The 17,961-nt window shown below is 52.8% G+C and overlaps 1 protein-coding gene across 2 annotated transcripts in view; it reads right to left on the bottom strand.

Moving 5' to 3' along the window:
- Positions 1-17,961, bottom strand: part of LOC116957284 (PHD finger protein 1-like) — an 83,835-nt gene that overhangs the window by 21,419 nt on the left and 44,455 nt on the right. For both annotated transcript variants that reach the window (XM_076055722.1, XM_076055721.1), the window contains 3 exons: positions 8,522-8,590; positions 6,913-7,036; positions 5,831-5,898 (listed from right to left, as the gene is read on the bottom strand). In XM_076055722.1, the coding sequence (XP_075911837.1) occupies positions 5,831-5,898; positions 6,913-7,036; positions 8,522-8,590 (261 nt within the window). The remainder of the gene's footprint in view (positions 1-5,830; positions 5,899-6,912; positions 7,037-8,521; positions 8,591-17,961) is intronic.

Raw genomic sequence — 17,961 nt, forward strand, 5'->3', positions numbered from 1 at the left:
AGACTTTCACCATCTGACACTGTTTTAGCCCGATGTATGAGTGTCTTGATAAGAGAGGATTACTAATCATAACCATTGACTGATTACTAATCGATTATATAATTACAATACCCCCCCCTCCGCCTCTAATCACTGCACCTGATATGAGTTAAGTGATGACATCACCCTGCTGCTCTATATAAAACCGGGAGCAAGCGAGGGCTTTATCATTCTGGCGAATTGCCCGATGATGGTGGATGTATTTACCAACGAAACGTCGTACTCAAACTGTAAATGTGTATTCACTCTTCAACACACCGGTGGGCTAAAGTAGTGAACTAATTTGTCTTTTGTCAACGTGACACTTTTTTTGCTGATTGGCCGTGTCGGGTGGTGGAGGGTTACGACACATTTATAAATAACGCGATCTAACCCAAAAACCTTTATCATGAATAATATTGGTCGCGAAAGCCTACGTGTTAAACTGGGGGGTAGTAGTGGTAGTAATGGTAGTAGTAGTGGTAGTAGTGGTAATAGTAGTGGTAGTAGTAGTGGTAGGGGTAGTAGTGGTAGTAGTGGTAATAGTAGTGGTGGTAGTAGTAGTGGTGGTAGGGGTAGTAGTGGTAGTAGTAGTGGTAGTAGTAGTGGTAGTAGTAGTAGCAGTGGTAGGGGTAGTAGTGGTAGTAGTAGTGGTAGTAGTAGTGGTAGTAGTAGTGGTAGTAGTGGTAATGGTAGTGGTAGTAGTAGTAGTGGTGGTAGGGGTAGTAGTGGTAGTAGTGGGGGAAGTGGTAGTAGTAGTGGTAGTAGTGGTAGTAGTAGTGGTAGTAGTGGTAGTAGTAGTGGTAGTAGTAGTAGTGGTGGTAGGGGTAGTAGTGGTAGTAGTGGGGGAAGTGGTAGTAGTAGTGGTAGTAGTGGTAATAGTAGTGGTAGCAGTAGTGGTAGGGGTAGTAGTGGTAGTAGTGGTAATAGTAGTGGTACTAGTGGTAGTAGTGGTAATAGTAGTGGTAGTAGTAGTGGTAGTAGTAGTAGTGGTGGTAGGGGTAGTAGTGGTAGTAGTGGGCGAAGTGGTAGTAGTAGTGGTAGTAGTAGTGGTAGTAGTGGTAATAGTAGTGGTAGTAGTAGGGGTAGTAGTGGTAGTAGTGGTAATAGTAGTGGTAGTAGTGGTAGTAGTAGTGGTAGTTGTAGTGGTAGTAGTGGTAGTAGTAGTGGTAGTAGTGGTAGTAGTAGTGGTAGTAGTGGTAATAGTAGTGGTAGTAGTAGTGGTGGTAGGGGTAGTAGTGGTAGTAGTGGGGGAAGTGGTAGTAGTAGTGGTAGTAGTAGTGGTAGTAGTAGTGGTGGTAGGGGTAGTAGTGGTAGTAGTGGTAATAGTAGTGGTAGTAGTGGTAGTAGTAGTGGTAGTAGTGGTAGTAGTAGTGGTAGTAGTAGTAGTGGTGGTAGGGATAGTAGTGGTAGTAGAAGTGGTAGTAGTAGTGGTAGTAGTGGTAGTAGTAGTGGTAGTAGTGGTAGGGGTAGTAGTAGTGGTAGGGGTAGTAGTGGTAGTAGTAGTGGTAGTAGTGGTGGTAGGGGTAGTAGTGGTAGTAGTAGTGGTAGTAGTGGTAGGGGTAGTAGTAGTGGTAGGGGTAGTAGTGGTAGTAGTAGTAGTGGTAGCAGTGGTAGGGGTAGTAGTGGTAGTAGTAGTGGTAGCAGTGGTAGTAGTGGTAGTAGTAGTGGTAGTAGTGGTAGGGGTAGTAGTGGTGGTAGGGGTAGTAGTGGTGGTAGTAGTAGTGGTAGTAGTGGTAGGGGTAGTAGTGGTGGTAGGGGTAGTATTGGTGGTAGTAGTAGTGGTAGTAGTGGTAGGGGTAGTAGTGGTAGTAGTGGTGGTAGGGGTAGTAGTAGTAGTGGTAGTAGTAGTGGTAGTAGTGGTGGTAGGGGTAGTAGTAGTGGTAGTAGTAGTGGTAGTAGTGGAAGGGGTAGTAGTGGTGGTAGGGGTAGTAGTGGTAGTAGTAGTGGTAGTAGTAGTGGTAGCAGTGGTAGTAGTGGTAGTAGTAGTGGTAGCAGTGGAAAGGGTAGTAGTGGTAGGGGTAGTAGTGGTGGTAGGCGTAGTGGTAGTAGTGGTAGTAGTAGTGGTAGGGGTAGTAGGGGTAGTGGTAGAAGTGGTAGTAGGGGTAGTAGGGGTAGTAGTGGTAGGGGTAGTAGTGGTAGTAGCAGTGGTAGTAGGGGTAGTGGTAGGGGTAGTAGTGGTAGTAGTAGTGGTAGGGGTAGCAGTGGTAGTAGGGGTAGCAGTGGTGGTAGGGGTAGTAGTGGTAGCAGTGGTGGTAGGGGTAGTAGTGGAATTAGGGGTAGTAGTAGTAGTGGTAGTAGGGGTAGTAGTGGTAGTAGTAGTGGTAGGGGTAGTGGTAGTAGTGGTAGTAGTAGTGGTAGTAGTGGTAGGGGCAGTAGGGGTAGTGGTATTAGTAGTGGTAGTAGGGGTAGTAGTTATTCATAATAAAGGTTTTTGGGTTAGATCGCGTTTATTTATAAATGTGTCGTAACCCTCCACCACCCGACACTTCCAATCAGCAAAAAAAAGTGTCACGTTGACAAAAGACAAATAAATAGTTCACTACTTTAGCCCAGTGCGTCTTTAACGTGTTTGATCTCTATCACTAGACTTTCACCATCTGACACTGTTTTAGCCCGATGTATGAGTGTCTTGATAAGAGAGGATTACTAATCATAACCATTGACTGATTACTAATCGATTATATAATTACAATACCCCCCCCCCTCCGCCTCTAATCACTGCACCTGATATGAGTTAAGTGATGACGTCACCCTGCTGCTCTATATAAAACCGGGAGCAAGCGAGGGCTTTACCAATCTGGCGAATTGACCGATGATGCTGGATGTATTTACCAGCGAAACGTCGTACTCAAACTGTAAATGTTGTGGATTCACTCTTCAACACACCGGTGGGCTAAAGTAGTGAATTATTTGTCTTTTGTCAACGTGACACTTTTTTTTGCTCATTGGCCGTGTCGGGTGGTGGAGGGTTACGACACATTTATAAATAAACGCGATCTAACCCAAAAACCTTTATCATGAATAATATTGGTCGCGAAAGCCTACGTGTTAAACTGAGGGGTAGTAGTGGTAGTAGTAGTGGTAGTAGTAGTGGTAGTAGTGGTAATAGTAGTGGGAGTAGTAGTGGTAGTAGTGGTAGTAGTAGTGGTAGTAGTAGTGGTAGTAGTGGTAATAGTAGTAGTAGTAGTGGTGGTAGGGGTAGTAGTGGTAGCAGTGGGGGAAGTGGTAGTAGTAGTGGTAGTAGTAGTGGTAGTAGTGGTAATAGTAGTGGTAGTAGTAGTGGTAATAGTAGTGGTAGTAGTAGTGGTAGGGGTAGTAGTGGTAGTAGTAGTGGTAGTAGTAGTGGTAGTAGTAGTAGTGGTAGTAGTAGTGGTAGTAGTGGTAGTAGTAGTGGTAGGGGTAGTAGTGGTAGTAGTAGTGGTAGTAGTGGTAGTAGTAGTGGTGGTAGTGGTAGTAGCAGTGGTAGTAGTGGTAATAGTAGTGGTAGTAGTAGTGGTGGTAGGGGTAGTAGTGGTAGTAGTGGGGGAAGTGGTAGTAGTAGTGGTAGTAGTGGTAATAGTAGTGGTAGTGGTAGTAGTGGTAGTAGTAGTGGTAGTAGTGGTAAGAGTAGTGGTAGTAGTGATAGGGGTAGTAGTGGTAGTAGTGGGGGAAGTGGTAGTAGTAGTGGTAGTAGTGGTAGTAGTAGTGGTAGGGGTAGTAGTGGTAGTAGTAGTAGTGGTAGTAGTAGTGGTAGTAGTGGTAATAGTAGTGGTAGGGGTAGTAGTGGTAATAGTAGTGGTAGGGGTAGTAGTGGTAGTAGTAGTGGTAGTAGTAGTGGTAGTAATAGTGGTAGTAGTGGTAGTAGTAGTGGTGGTAGTAGTAGTGGTAGTAGTAGTGGTAGTAGTGGTAGTAGTAGTAGTGATAGGGGTAGTAGTGGTAGTAGTGGTAGTAGTAGTGGTAGTAGTAGTGGTAGGGGTAGTAGTGGTGGTGGTAGTGGTAGTAGTAGTGGTAGAGGTAATAGTAGTGATGGTAGTAGTGATAGTAGTAGTGGTAGTAGTAGCGGTAGTGGTGGTAGTGATAGTAGTGGTGGTAGTGATAGTAGTAGTGGTAGTGATAGTAGTAGGGGTAGTAGTGGTAGTAGTATTAGTGGTAGGGGTAGTAGTGATAGTAGTAGTGGTAGTAGTAGTGGTAGGAGTAGTGATAGTAGTAGTGGTAGTAGTAGTGGTAATAGTAGTGGTAGTAGTAGTGATAGTAGTAGTGGTGGTAGTAGTGGTAGGACTAGTAGTGATAGTAGTAGTGGTAGTAGTAGTGGTAGTAATGGTAGGGGTAGTAGTGATAGTAGTAGTGGTAGTGATAGTAGTAGTAGTGATAGGGGTAGTAGTAGTGATAGTAGTAGTGGTAGTAGAAGTGGTAGTAGTGATAGTAGTAGTGATAGGAGTGATACTAGTGGTGGTAGTAGTAGTGGTAGTGATAGTAGTAGTGATAGTAGTAGTGGTAGTAGTAGTAGTTATAGTAGTAGTGGTAGTAGTAGTGATAGGAGTGATAGTAGTGGTGGTGGTGATAGTAGTAGTAGTGATAGTAGTAGTATTAGTGATAGTAGTGATAGTAGTAGTGATAGTAGTAGTATTAGTGATAGTACTGATAGTAGTAGTAGTATTAGTGATAGTAGTGATAGTAGTAGTATTAGTGATAGTAGTGGTGGTGGTAGTGATAGTAGTAGTAGTGATAGTAGTAGTAGTAGAAGTGGTAGTAGTAGTGGTGGTGGTGATAGTAGTAGTGATAGTAGTAGTGGTAGTAGTGATAGTAGTAGTGGTAGTAGTAGTGATAGTAGTAGTAGTGATAGTAGTAGTGGTAGTAGTAGTGATAGTAGTAGTGATAGTAGTAGTAGAAGTGGTAGGAGTAGTGGTGGTGGTGATAGTAGTAGTAGTGGTAGTAACACTAGTGATAGTAGTGATAGTAGTAGTGAAAGTAGTGGTGGTAGTAGTAGTGGTAGTAATAGTAATGGTAGTGGTAGTAGTAGTGATAGTGATAGTAGTAGTGATAGTAGTGGTGGTGGTAGTAGTAGTGATAGTAGTAGTGATAGGGGTAGTAGTGATAGTAGTAGCATTGGTAGTAGTAGTAGTGATAGGAGTAGTAGTAGTAGTGATAGGGGTAGTAGTAGTAGTAATAGTAGTAGTGGTAGTAGAAGTGGTAGTAGTGATAGTAGTAGTGATAGGAGTGATAGTAGTGGTGGTGGTAGTGATAGTAGTAGTGATAGTAGTAGTGGTGGTGGTGATAGTAGTAGTAGTGGTAGTAGTATTAGTGATAGTAGTATTAGTGATAGTGATAGTAATGGTGGTGGTGATAGTGATAGTAGTGGTGGTGATAGTAATGGTGGTGGTAGTAGTATTAGTGATAGTGGTAGTGATAGTAATAGTAGTGGTAGTAGTGATAGTAGTGGTGGTGGTAGTGATAGTAGTAGTAGTGATAGTAGTAGTGGTGGTGGTGATAGTAGTAGTAGTGGTATTAGTATTAGTGATAGTGATAGTAGTAATAGTAGTGATAGTGATAGTAGTGGTAGTGATAGTAGTAGTAGTAGTGATAGTGATAGTAGTGATAGTAATAGTAGTAATAGTAGTGATAGTAGTAGTGGTGGTGGTGATAGTAGTAGTAGTGGTAGTAGTGATAGTAGTGATAGTGATAGTAGTGGTGGTGATAGTAGTAGTAGTGATAGTAGTGATAGTAATGGTAGTGATAGTAGTGATAGTGGTGGTGATAGTGATAGTAGTGATAGTAGTAGTGATAGTGGTAGTGATAGTAGTGATAGTGATGGTGGTGGTGATCTTCCTACCGTAGACGCTCGTGAGAGAGAGCCTGGAGGAGTTTGTCTGCGCGGGTCGCTAGCGGAGTTCCTGCCAGCTGGGACACACGGACACGGTCACAACCCCTCCCCCTGTCTCACCCCCCCTGTCTCATCCCCCCTGTCTCACACCCCCCTCTCCCTGTCTCACCCCCCCTGTCTCATCCCCCTGTCTCACACCCCCCTCCCCCTGTCTCACCCCCCCTGTCTCATCCCCCTGTCTCACCCCCCCTGTCTCATCCCCCGTGTCTCACACCCCCCTCCCCCTGTCTCACCCCCCCTGTCTCATCCCCCTGTCTCACACCCCCCTCCCCCTGTCTCATCCCCCTGTCTCACACCCCCCTCCCCCTGTCTCACCCCCCCTGTCTCATCCCCCCTGTCTCACACCCCCCTCCCCCTGTCTCACCCCCCCTGTCTCATCCCCCTGTCTCACACCCCCCTCCCCCTGTCTCACCCCCCCTGTCTCATCCCCCTGTCTCACACCCCCCTCCCCCTGTCTCACCCCCCCTGTCTCATCCCCCTGTCTCACACCCCCCTCCCCCTGTCTCACCCCCCCTGTCTCATCCCCCTGTCTCACACCCCCCTCCCCCTGTCTCACCCCCCCTGTCTCATCCCCCCCATGTCTCCACCCCCCTCCCCCTGTCTCACCCCCCCTGTCTCACCCACCCCATGTCTCCACCCCCCCCCCCCCCGTCTCACCCCCCCCCCGTCTCACCCCCCCCTGTCTCCAACCCACTGTCTCCACCCCCCGTGTCTCCCCCCCCACTCCCCCGTGTCTCCACCCCCCGTGTCTCCACCCCCCGTGTCTCCACCCCCACTGTCTCCACCCCCCCTGTCTCACCCCCCGTGTCTCCACCCCCCGTGTCTCCACCCCCCCTGTCTCACCCCCCGTGTCTCCACCCCCCGTGTCTCCACCCCCCCTGTCTCACCCCCCGTGTCTCCACCCCCCGTGTCTCCACCCCCCGTGTCTCCACCCCCACTGTCTCCACCCCCACTGTCTCCACCCCCACTGTCTCCACCCCCCGTATCTCCACCCCCCCACCGTGTCTCCCCCCCCCCCCCGTGCCTCCCACCTCTCCGCACTGCAGCCGGCTCCACTCCCGGTTGACGAAGGGGACAATCTCCTGGTCGAAGCCGAAGTACTTCCGGCGCTTCTCCACGCTGAGCGAGTAGAGGGCAAGGTGAGCAACGTCGCCCCTGCGGAGAGGGGAGAGCTCACCCACCCGCTCACCCGCTCACTCACTCACCCGCTCACTCGCCCACTCGCTCACCCACCCGCTCACCCACCAACTCACCCACTCGCTCACCCACCAACTCACCCACCCGCTCACCCACCCGCTCACCCACCCGCTCACCCACCCGCTCACCCACCCGCTCACCCACCCGCTCACCTGCCCACTCACCCACCCGCTCACCCACCCGCTCACTCACCCGCTCACTCACCTACCCACCCGCTCACCCGCTCACTCACCCACCCACTCACCCACTCACTCACTCACCCACTCACCCACCCGCTCACCCACCCGCTCACTCGCTCACTCACCCACTCACCGCCCACTCGCCCACTCACCCACTCACCCACCCACCCGCTCACCCGCTCACTCACCCACCCGCTCACCCACCCACTCACCCACTCACCCGCTCACTCGCCCACTCACCCACCCGCTCACCTGCCCGCTCACTCTCCCACTCGCTCACTCACCCACCCGCTCACTCACCCACTCTCTCGCTCACCCACTCGCCCACCCGCTCACCCACCCACTCACTCACCCACTCACTCACCCACCCACTCGCTCACCCACCTGCTCACTCACCCACTCGCCCACCCGCTCACTCACCCACTCACCCACCCGCTCACCCACCCACTCGCTCACTCACCCACCCACTCGCTCGCCCACTCGCTCACTCGCTCGTTCACTCACCCACTCGCCCACTCGCTCGCTCACCCGGACACTCACCCACCCGCTCACCCACCCACACACCACCCACCCGCTCACCCGCACACTCACCCACCCGCTCGCTCACTCACCCACTCGCCCTCACACTCACCCACTCGCCCACTCGCTCGCCCACTCACCCGCACACTCACCCGCTCACTCACTCACCCGTTCGCTCACCCGCCCCTTCTCATTCACTCATTAGCTCACTCACCGACTCACTCACCCACCCGCTAACCCGCTCTCTCATTCACCCGCTCGCTCACCCGTTCACCCGCTCGCTCATCCACTCTCTCACTCGCTTATCCGCTCACTCACTCGCTCATTCACTCATCTACTTGCTCATCCGCTCACTCACTCGCTCACTCACCCACCGCTGACTCACCTGCTCGCTCACCCGCCCGCTGACTTACTCGCTCACTCGCTCACTCGCTCGCTCACTCACCCACCCGCTCACCCGCCCACTCGCCCTCTCACCCGCCCACTCGCCCACTCACCCGCTCGCTCGCTCGCCCACTCGCTCACTCACCCACCCGCTCACCCGCCCACTCGCCCTCTCACCTGCACACTCACCCACTCGCCCACTCGCTCGCTCGCCCACTCGCCCACCCGCTCACTCACCCACTCGCCCGCACGCTCATCCGCCCGCTCACCCACCCGCTAACTTGCTCACTCACTAGCTCACCCGCTCATCCACCCGCTCGCTCACCCACTTGCTCGCTCACTCACTCACCCGCTCACTCACCAGGTGAGCGGAAGTCTTCGTAGGATTTCAGACCCTCCATTGCACAGAGCACAGACAAACGAATAGAACCTGCACACAGACACAGCCAAAGATTCCCCATGTAGCCTCTACAGACTGTAGGGGCAAGTGCTGCTGGTAGCGAGTAGCAGCAGCAGTGTCTATGTACTACACACACCACACACAGACAAAGCTCCCCCAGGTAGCCTCTAGCAGGGCTGTAGGGGCAAGTGCTGTTGGTAGCGAGTAGCAGCAGCAGTCTCTATGCGCCCGTGTCTATGTGTCCGTGTCTATGAGCCCGTGTCTATGTCTCCGTGTCTAAGTGCCCGTGTCTATCAACCCGTGTCTATGAGCCCGTGTCTATGTCCTCGTGTCTATCAACCCGTGTCTATGAGCCCGTGTCTATGTGCCCGTGTCTATGAGCCCGTGTCTATGTGCCCGTGTCTATGTCTCCGTGTCTAAGTGCCCGTGTCTATGTCCCCGTGTCTATGTGCCCGTGTCTACGTCTCCGTGTCTACGTGCTCCGTGTCTATGTCTCCGTGTCTATGTCCCCGTGTCTATGTGCCCGTGTCTACGTCTCCGTGTCTACGTGCTCCGTGTCTACGTCTCCGTGTCTACGTCCCCGTGTCTATGTCTCCGTGTCTATGTCTCCGTGTCTATGTCTCCGTGTCTATGTCTCCGTGTCTATGTCCCCGTGTCTATGTTCCCGTGTCTACGTCCCCGTGTCTACGTCTCCGTGTCTATGTCTCCGTGTCTATATCCCCGTGTCTACGTCCCCGTGTCTATGTCCCCGTGTCTATGTCCCCGTGTCTATGTCCCCGTGTCTATGTCTCCGTGTCTATGTCTCCGTGTCTATATCCCCGTGTCTATGTCCCCGTGTCTACGTCTCCGTGTCTATGTCTCCGTGTCTATATCCCCGTGTCTATGTCCCCGTGTCTATGTCCCCGTGTCTATGTCCCCGTGTCTATGTCTCCGTGTCTATGTGCCCGTGTCTATGTCTCTGTGTCTATGTCTCCGTGTCTATATCCCCGTGTCTACGTCTCCGTGTCTACGTGCTCCGTGTCTATGTCTCCGTGTCTATGTCCCCGTGTCTACGTGCTCCGTGTCTATGTCTCTGTGTCTATGTCCCCGTGTCTATGTCTCCGTGTCTATGTCTCCGTGTCTATGTCCCCGTGTCTACGTGCTCCGTGTCTATGTCCCCGTGTCTATGTCTCCGTGTCTATGTCCCCGTGTCTATGTCTCCGTGTCTATGTCTCCGTGTCTATGTCCCCGTGTCTATGTCCCCGTGTCTATGTCCCCGTATCTACGTCTCCGTGTCTATGTCCCCGTGTCTATGTCTCCGTGTCTATGTCCCCGTGTCTATGTCTCCGTGTCTATGTCTTCGTGTCTACGTCCCCGTGTCTATGTCCCCGTGTCTACATGCTACGTGTCTATGTCCCCGTGTCTATGTCCCCGTGTCTATGTCTCCGTGTCTATATCCCCGTGTCTACGTCTCCGTGTCTACGTGCTCCGTGTCTATGTCTCCGTGTCTATGTCCCCGTGTCTACGTGCTCCGTGTCTATGTCTCTGTGTCTATGTCCCCGTGTCTATGTCTCCGTGTCTATGTCTCCGTGTCTATGTCTCCGTGTCTATGTCCCCGTGTCTACGTGCTCCGTGTCTATGTCCCCGTGTCTATGTCTCCGTGTCTACGTCCCCGTGTCTATGTCTCCGTGTCTATGTCCCCGTGTCTATGTCCCCGTGTCTACGTCTCCGTGTCTACGTCCCGGTGTCTATGTCTCCGTGTCTATGTCTCCGTGTCTATGTCTCCGTGTCTATGTCTCCGTGTCTATGTCCCCGTGTCTAAGTCTCCGTGTCTATGTCCCCGTGTCTATGTTTCCGTGTCAATGTCCCCGTGTCTATGTCCCCGTGTCTATGTCCCCGTGTCTATGTTTCCGTGTCTATGTCTCCATGTCTATGTCCCCGTGTCTATGTTTCCGTGTCTATGTCTCCGTGTCTATGTTTCCGTGTCTATGTTTCCGTGTCTATGTTTCCGTGTCTATGTCTCCGTGTCTATGTCTCCGTGTCTATGTCCCCGTGTCTATGTCCCCGTGTCTACGTCCCCGTGTCTATGTCTCCGTGTCTATGTCTCCGTGTCTATGTGCCCGTTTCTATGTCTCCGTGTCTATGTCTCCGTGTCTATGTTTCCGTGTCTATGTTTCCGTGTCTATGTTTCCGTGTCTATGTCTCCGTGTCTATGTGCCCGTTTCTATGTCCCCGTGTCTATGTCCCCGTGTCTATGTCTCTGTGTCTACGTCTCCGTGTCTATGTCCCCGTGTCTACGTCTCCGTGTCTATGTCTCCGTGTCTATGTCCCCGTGTCTATGTCCCCGTGTCTACACGTCCGTGTCTACGTCCCCGTGTCTATGTGCCCGTGTCTATGTCTCCGTGTCTATGTCCCCGTGTCTACACGTCCGTGTCTATGTCCCCGTGTCTATGTCTCCGTGTCTATGTCCCCGTGTCTATGTCCCCGTGTCTACGTCCCCGTGTCTACGTCCCCGTGTCTATGTCTCCGTGTCTATGTCTCCGTGTCTATGTCTCCGTGTCTATGTCCCCGTGTCTATGTCCCCGTGTCTATGTCCCCGTGTCTATGTCCCCGTGTCTATGTACCCGTGTCTACGTCCCCGTGTCTGTGTCCCCGTGTCTACGTCCCCATGTCTATGTCTCCGTGTCTATGTCTCCGTGTCTATGTCCCCGTGTCTACGTCCCCGTGTCTATGTCTCCGTGTCTATGTGCCCGTGTCTACGTCCCCGTGTCTATGTCCCCGTGTTTATGTCCCCGTGTCTATGTCCCGTGTCTATGTCCCCGTGTCTACACGTCTGTGTCTATGTCCCCGTGTCTATGTCTCCGTGTCTATGTCCCCGTGTCTATGTCCCCGTGTCTATGTCCCGTGTCTACGTCCCCGTGTCTATGTCTCCGTGTCTATATCCCCGTGTCTATGTCCCCGTGTCTACGTCTCCGTGTCTATGTCTCCGTGTCTATATCCCCGTGTCTATGTCCCCGTGTCTATGTCCCCGTGTCTATGTCCCCGTGTCTATGTCTCCGTGTCTATGTGCCCGTGTCTATGTCTCTGTGTCTATGTCTCCGTGTCTATATCCCCGTGTCTACGTCTCCGTGTCTACGTGCTCCGTGTCTATGTCTCCGTGTCTATGTCCCCGTGTCTACGTGCTCCGTGTCTATGTCTCTGTGTCTATGTCCCCGTGTCTATGTCTCCGTGTCTATGTCTCCGTGTCTATGTCCCCGTGTCTACGTGCTCCGTGTCTATGTCCCCGTGTCTATGTCTCCGTGTCTATGTCCCCGTGTCTATGTCTCCGTGTCTATGTCTCCGTGTCTATGTCCCCGTGTCTATGTCCCCGTGTCTATGTCCCCGTATCTACGTCTCCGTGTCTATGTCCCCGTGTCTATGTCTCCGTGTCTATGTCCCCGTGTCTATGTCTCCGTGTCTATGTCTTCGTGTCTACGTCCCCGTGTCTATGTCCCCGTGTCTACATGCTACGTGTCTATGTCCCCGTGTCTATGTCCCCGTGTCTATGTCTCCGTGTCTATATCCCCGTGTCTACGTCTCCGTGTCTACGTGCTCCGTGTCTATGTCTCCGTGTCTATGTCCCCGTGTCTACGTGCTCCGTGTCTGTCTCTGTGTCTATGTCCCCGTGTCTATGTCTCCGTGTCTATGTCTCCGTGTCTATGTCTCCGTGTCTATGTCTCCGTGTCTATGTCCCCGTGTCTACGTGCTCCGTGTCTATGTCCCCGTGTCTATGTCTCCGTGTCTACGTCCCCGTGTCTATGTCTCCGTGTCTATGTCCCCGTGTCTATGTCCCCGTGTCTACGTCTCCGTGTCTACGTCCCGGTGTCTATGTCTCCGTGTCTATGTCTCCGTGTCTATGTCTCCGTGTCTATGTCTCCGTGTCTATGTCCCCGTGTCTAAGTCTCCGTGTCTATGTCCCCGTGTCTATGTTTCCGTGTCAATGTCCCCGTGTCTATGTCCCCGTGTCTATGTCCCCGTGTCTATGTTTCCGTGTCTATGTCTCCATGTCTATGTCCCCGTGTCTATGTTTCCGTGTCTATGTCTCCGTGTCTATGTTTCCGTGTCTATGTTTCCGTGTCTATGTTTCCGTGTCTATGTCTCCGTGTCTATGTCTCCGTGTCTATGTCCCCGTGTCTATGTCCCCGTGTCTACGTCCCCGTGTCTATGTCTCCGTGTCTATGTCTCCGTGTCTATGTGCCCGTTTCTATGTCTCCGTGTCTATGTCTCCGTGTCTATGTTTCCGTGTCTATGTTTCCGTGTCTATGTTTCCGTGTCTATGTCTCCGTGTCTATGTGCCCGTTTCTATGTCCCCGTGTCTATGTCCCCGTGTCTATGTCTCTGTGTCTACGTCTCCGTGTCTATGTCCCCGTGTCTACGTCTCCGTGTCTATGTCTCCGTGTCTATGTCCCCGTGTCTATGTCCCCGTGTCTACACGTCCGTGTCTACGTCCCCGTGTCTATGTGCCCGTGTCTATGTCTCCGTGTCTATGTCCCCGTGTCTACACGTCCGTGTCTATGTCCCCGTGTCTATGTCTCCGTGTCTATGTCCCCGTGTCTATGTCCCCGTGTCTACGTCCCCGTGTCTACGTCCCCGTGTCTATGTCTCCGTGTCTATGTCTCCGTGTCTATGTCTCCGTGTCTATGTCCCCGTGTCTATGTCCCCGTGTCTATGTCCCCGTGTCTACGTCCCCGTGTCTACGTCCCCGTGTCTACGTCTCCGTGTCTATGTCCCCGTGTCTATGTCTCCGTGTCTATGTCTCCGTGTCTATGTCTCCGTGTCTACGTCTCCGTGTCTACGTCCCCGTGTCTATGTCTCCGTGTCTATGTCCCCGTGTCTATGTCTCCGTGTCTACGTCTCCGTGTCTACGTCCCCGTGTCTACGTCTCCGTGTCTACGTCTCCGTGTCTATGTCCCCGTGTCTATGTCCCCGTGTCTATGTCTCCGTGTCTATGTCCCCGTGTCTATGTCTCCGTGTCTATATCCCCGTGTCTACGTCTCCGTGTCTACGTGCTCCGTGTCTATGTCTCCGTGTCTACGTCTCAGTGTCTACGTGCTCCGTGTCTATGTCTCTGTGTCTATGTCTCCGTGTCTATGTCTCCGTGTCTATGTCTCCGTGTCTATGTCTCCGTGTCTATGTCTCCGTGTCTATGTCTCCGTGTCTACGTCCCCGTGTCAATGTCCCCGTGTCTATGTCCCCGTGTCAACACGTCCGTGTCTATGTCCCCGTGTCTATGTCCCCGTGTCTACGTCTCCGTATCTACGTCCCAGTGTCTATGTCTCCGTGTCTATGTCCCCGTGTCTATGTCCCCGTGTCTATGTCCCCGTGTCTACGTCCCTGTGTCTATGTCTCCGTGTCTATGTCCCCGTGTCTATGTCCCCGTGTCAACGTCCCTGTGTCTATGTCTCCGTGTCTATGTCCCCGTGTCTATGTCCCCGTGTCTATGTCTCCGTGTCTATGTCTCCGTGTCTATGTCCCCGTGTCTATGTCTCCGTGTCTATGTCCCCGTGTCTACGTCTCCGTGTCTACGTCTCCGTGTCTATGTCTCCGTGTCTATGTCCCCGTGTCTATGTCCCCGTGTCTATGTTTCCGTGTCTATGTTTGCCGTGTCCCCGTGTCTATGTTTCCGTGTCTGTGTCTCCGTGTCTATGTTTCCGTGTCTATGTCTCCGTGTCTATGTCCCCGTGTCTATGTCCCCGTGTCTATGTCTCCGTGTCTATGTCTCCATGTCTATGTCTCCGTGTCTATGTCTCCGTGTCTACGTCACCGTGTCTATGTCCCCGTGTCTATGTCTCCGTGTCTACGTGCTCCGTGTCTATGTCCCCGTGTCTATGTCCCCGTGTCTACGTCCCCGTGTCTATGTCTCCGTGTCTATGTGCCCGTTTCTATGTCTCCGTGTCTATGTCCCCGTGTCTACGTCCCCGTGTCTATGTCTCCGTGTCTATGTGCCCGTTTCTATGTCTCCGTGTCTATGTCCCCGTGTCTACGTCCCCGTGTCTATGTCTCCGTGTCTATGTCTCCGTGTCTAAGTCTCCGTGTCTATGTCCCCGTGTCTGTGTCCCCGTGTCTATGTCCCCGTGTCTATGTCTCCGTGTCTATGTCCCCGTGTCTATGTCTCTGTGTCTACGTGCTACGTGTCTATGTCCCCGTGTCTATGTCCCCGTGTCTACGTCCCCGTGTCTATGTGCCCGTGTCTATGTCTCCGTGTCAATGTCCCCGTGTCTATGTCTCCGTGTCTATGTCCCCGTGTCTATGTCCCCGTGTCTATGTCCCCGTGTCTATGTCCTCGTGTCTACACGTCCGTGTCTACGTCTCCGTGTCTACGTCCCCGTGTCTATGTCCCGTGTCTACGTCCCCGTGTCTATGTCCCCGTGTCTATGTCCCCGTGTCTATGTCCCCGTGTCTACGTCTCCGTGTCTATGTCCCCGTGTCTATGTCTCCGTGTCTATGTCTCCGTGTCTATGTCTCCGTGTCTATGTCCCCGTGTCTATGTCCCCGTGTCTACGTCTCCGTGTCTATGTCCCCGTGTCTATGTCTCCGTGTCTACGTCTCCGTGTCTATGTCTCCGTGTCTATGTCCCCGTGTCTATGTCCCCGTGTCTATGTCTCCGTGTCTATATCCCCGTGTCTACGTCTCCGTGTCTACGTGCTCCGTGTCTATGTCTCCGTGTCTATGTCCCCGTGTCTACGTCTCCGTGTCTATGTCTCCGTGTCTATGTCCCCGTGTCTATGTCTCCGTGTCTATGTCCCCGTGTCTATGTCCCCGTGTCTATGTTTCCGTGTCTATATCCCCGTGTCTACGTCTCCGTGTCTACGTGCTCCGTGTCTATGTCTCTGTGTCTATGTCCCCGTGTCTATGTCTCCGTGTCTATGTCTCCGTGTCTATGTCTCCGTGTCTATGTCCCCGTGTCTATGTGCCCGTGTCTATGTCTCCGTGTCTATGTCCCCGTGTCTACGTCCCCGTGTCTATGTCCCCGTGTTTATGTCCCCGTGTCTATGTCCCGTGTCTATGTCCCTGTGTCTACACGTCTGTGTCTATGTCCCCGTGTCTATGTCTCCGTGTCTATGTCCCCGTGTCTATGTCCCCGTGTCTATGTCCCGTGTCTACGTCCCCGTGTCTATGTCCCCGTGTCTATGTCTCCGTGTCTATGTCCCCGTGTCTGTGTCCTCGTGTCTACACGTCCGTGTCTACGTCTCCGTGTCTACGTCCCCGTGTCTATGTCCCGTGTCTACGTCCCCGTGTCTATGTCCCCGTGTCTATGTCCCCGTGTCTATGTCCCCGTGTCTACGTCTCCGTGTCTACGTCCCCGTGTCTATGTCCCCGTGTCTATGTCTCCGTGTCTATGTCTCCGTGTCTATGTCTCCGTGTCTATGTCCCCGTGTCTATGTCCCCGTGTCTACGTCTCCGTGTCTATGTCCCCGTGTCTATGTCTCCGTGTCTACGTCTCCGTGTCTACGTCCCCGTGTCAATGTCCCCGTGTCTATGTCTCCGTGTCTACGTGCTCCGTGTCTATGTCCCCGTGTCTACGTCTCCGTGTCTATGTCCCCGTGTCTATATCCCCGTGTCTACGTCTCCGTGTCTACGTGCTCCGTGTCTATGTCTCCGTGTCTATGTCCCCGTGTCTACGTGCTCCGTGTCTATGTCTCTGTGTCTATGTCTCCGTGTCTATATCTCCGTGTCTATGTCTCCGTTTCTATGTCTCCGTGTCTATGTCCCCGTGTCTATGTGCCCGTGTCTATGTCTCCGTGTCTATGTCCCCGTGTCTACGTCCCCGTGTCTATGTCCCCGTGTTTATGTCCTCGTGTCTATGTCTCCGTGTCTATGTCCCCGTGTCTATGTCCCCGTGTCTATATCCCGTGTCTACGTCCCCGTGTCTACGTCCCCGTGTCTATGTCCCCGTGTCTGTGTCCCCGTGTCTATGTCCCCGTGTCTACGTGTCCCCGTGTCTATGTCCCCGTGTCTATGTCCCCGTGTCTATGTCTCCGTGTCTAAGTCTCCGTGTCTATGTCCCCGTGTCTATGTCCCCGTGTCTACGTCCCCGTGTCTATGTCCCCGTGTCTATGTCCCGTGTCTACGTCCCCGTGCCTGTCTCCCCGTGTCTATGTCCCGTGTCTATGTCCCCGTGTCTATGTCCCCGTGTCTATGTCCCGTGTCTACGTCCCCGTGTCTATGTCCCCGTGTCTATGTCCCCGTGTCTATGTCCCGTGTCTATGTCTCCGTGTCTATGTCTCCGTGTCTATGTCCCCGTGTCTATGTCCCCGTGTCTATGTCCCCGTGTCTACGTCCCCGTGTCTATGTCTCCGTGTCTTTGTTTCCGTGTCTACGTCTCCGTGTCTACGTCCCCGTGTCTACGTCCCCGTGTCTATGTCCCCGTGTCTATGTCTCCGTGTCTATGTCCCCGTGTCTATGTCCCCGTGTCTATGTCCCCGTGTCTATGTCTCCGTGTCTATGTGCCCGTGTCTATGTCTCCGTGTCTATGTGCCCGTGTCTACGTCACCGTGTCTACGTCTCCGTGTCTATGTCCCCGTGTCTATGTCCCCGTGTCTATGTCTCCGTGTCTATGTCCCCGTGTCTACGTCCCCGTGTCTATGTCCCCGTGTCTATGTCCCCGTGTCTACGTGTCCGTGTCTACGTCCCCGTATCTATGTCCCCGTGTCTATGTCCCCGTGTCTACGTGCTCCGTATCTACGTCTCTGTGTCTATGTCCCCGTGTCTATGTCTCCGTGTCTATGTCCCCGTGTCTATGTCTCCGTGTCTATGTCCCCGTGTCTATGTCTCTGTGTCTATGTCTCCGTGTCTATGTCCCCGTGTCTACGTGCTCCGTGTCTATGTGCTCCGTGTCTATGTCTCCGTGTCTATGTCCCCGTGTCTATGTGCCCGTGTCTATGTCTCCGTGTCTATGTCCCCGTGTCTACGTCCCCGTGTCTATGTCCCCGTGTTTATGTCCCCGTGTCTATGTCCCGTGTCTATGTCCCCGTGTCTACACGTCTGTGTCTATGTCCCCGTGTCTATGTCTCCGTGTCTATGTCCCCGTGTCTATGTCCCCGTGTCTATGTCCCGTGTCTACGTCCCCGTGTCTATGTCCCCGTGTCTATGTCTCCGTGTCTATGTCCCCGTGTCTGTGTCCTCGTGTCTACACGTCCGTGTCTACGTCTCCGTGTCTACGTCCCCGTGTCTATGTCCCGTGTCTACGTCCCCGTGTCTATGTCCCCGTGTCTATGTCCCCGTGTCTATGTCCCCGTGTCTACGTCTCCGTGTCTATGTCCCCGTGTCTATGTCCCCGTGTCTATGTCTCCGTGTCTATGTCTCCGTGTCTATGTCTCCGTGTCTATGTCCCCGTGTCTATGTCCCCGTGTCTACGTCTCCGTGTCTATGTCCCCGTGTCT

Source organism: Petromyzon marinus, chromosome 72 (assembly GCF_048934315.1).
Source record: "Petromyzon marinus isolate PM22_M1 ecotype Great Lakes invasive population chromosome 72, UKy_Petmar_22M1.pri1.0, whole genome shotgun sequence".
NCBI lineage: Eukaryota > Metazoa > Chordata > Hyperoartia > Petromyzontiformes > Petromyzontidae > Petromyzon > Petromyzon marinus.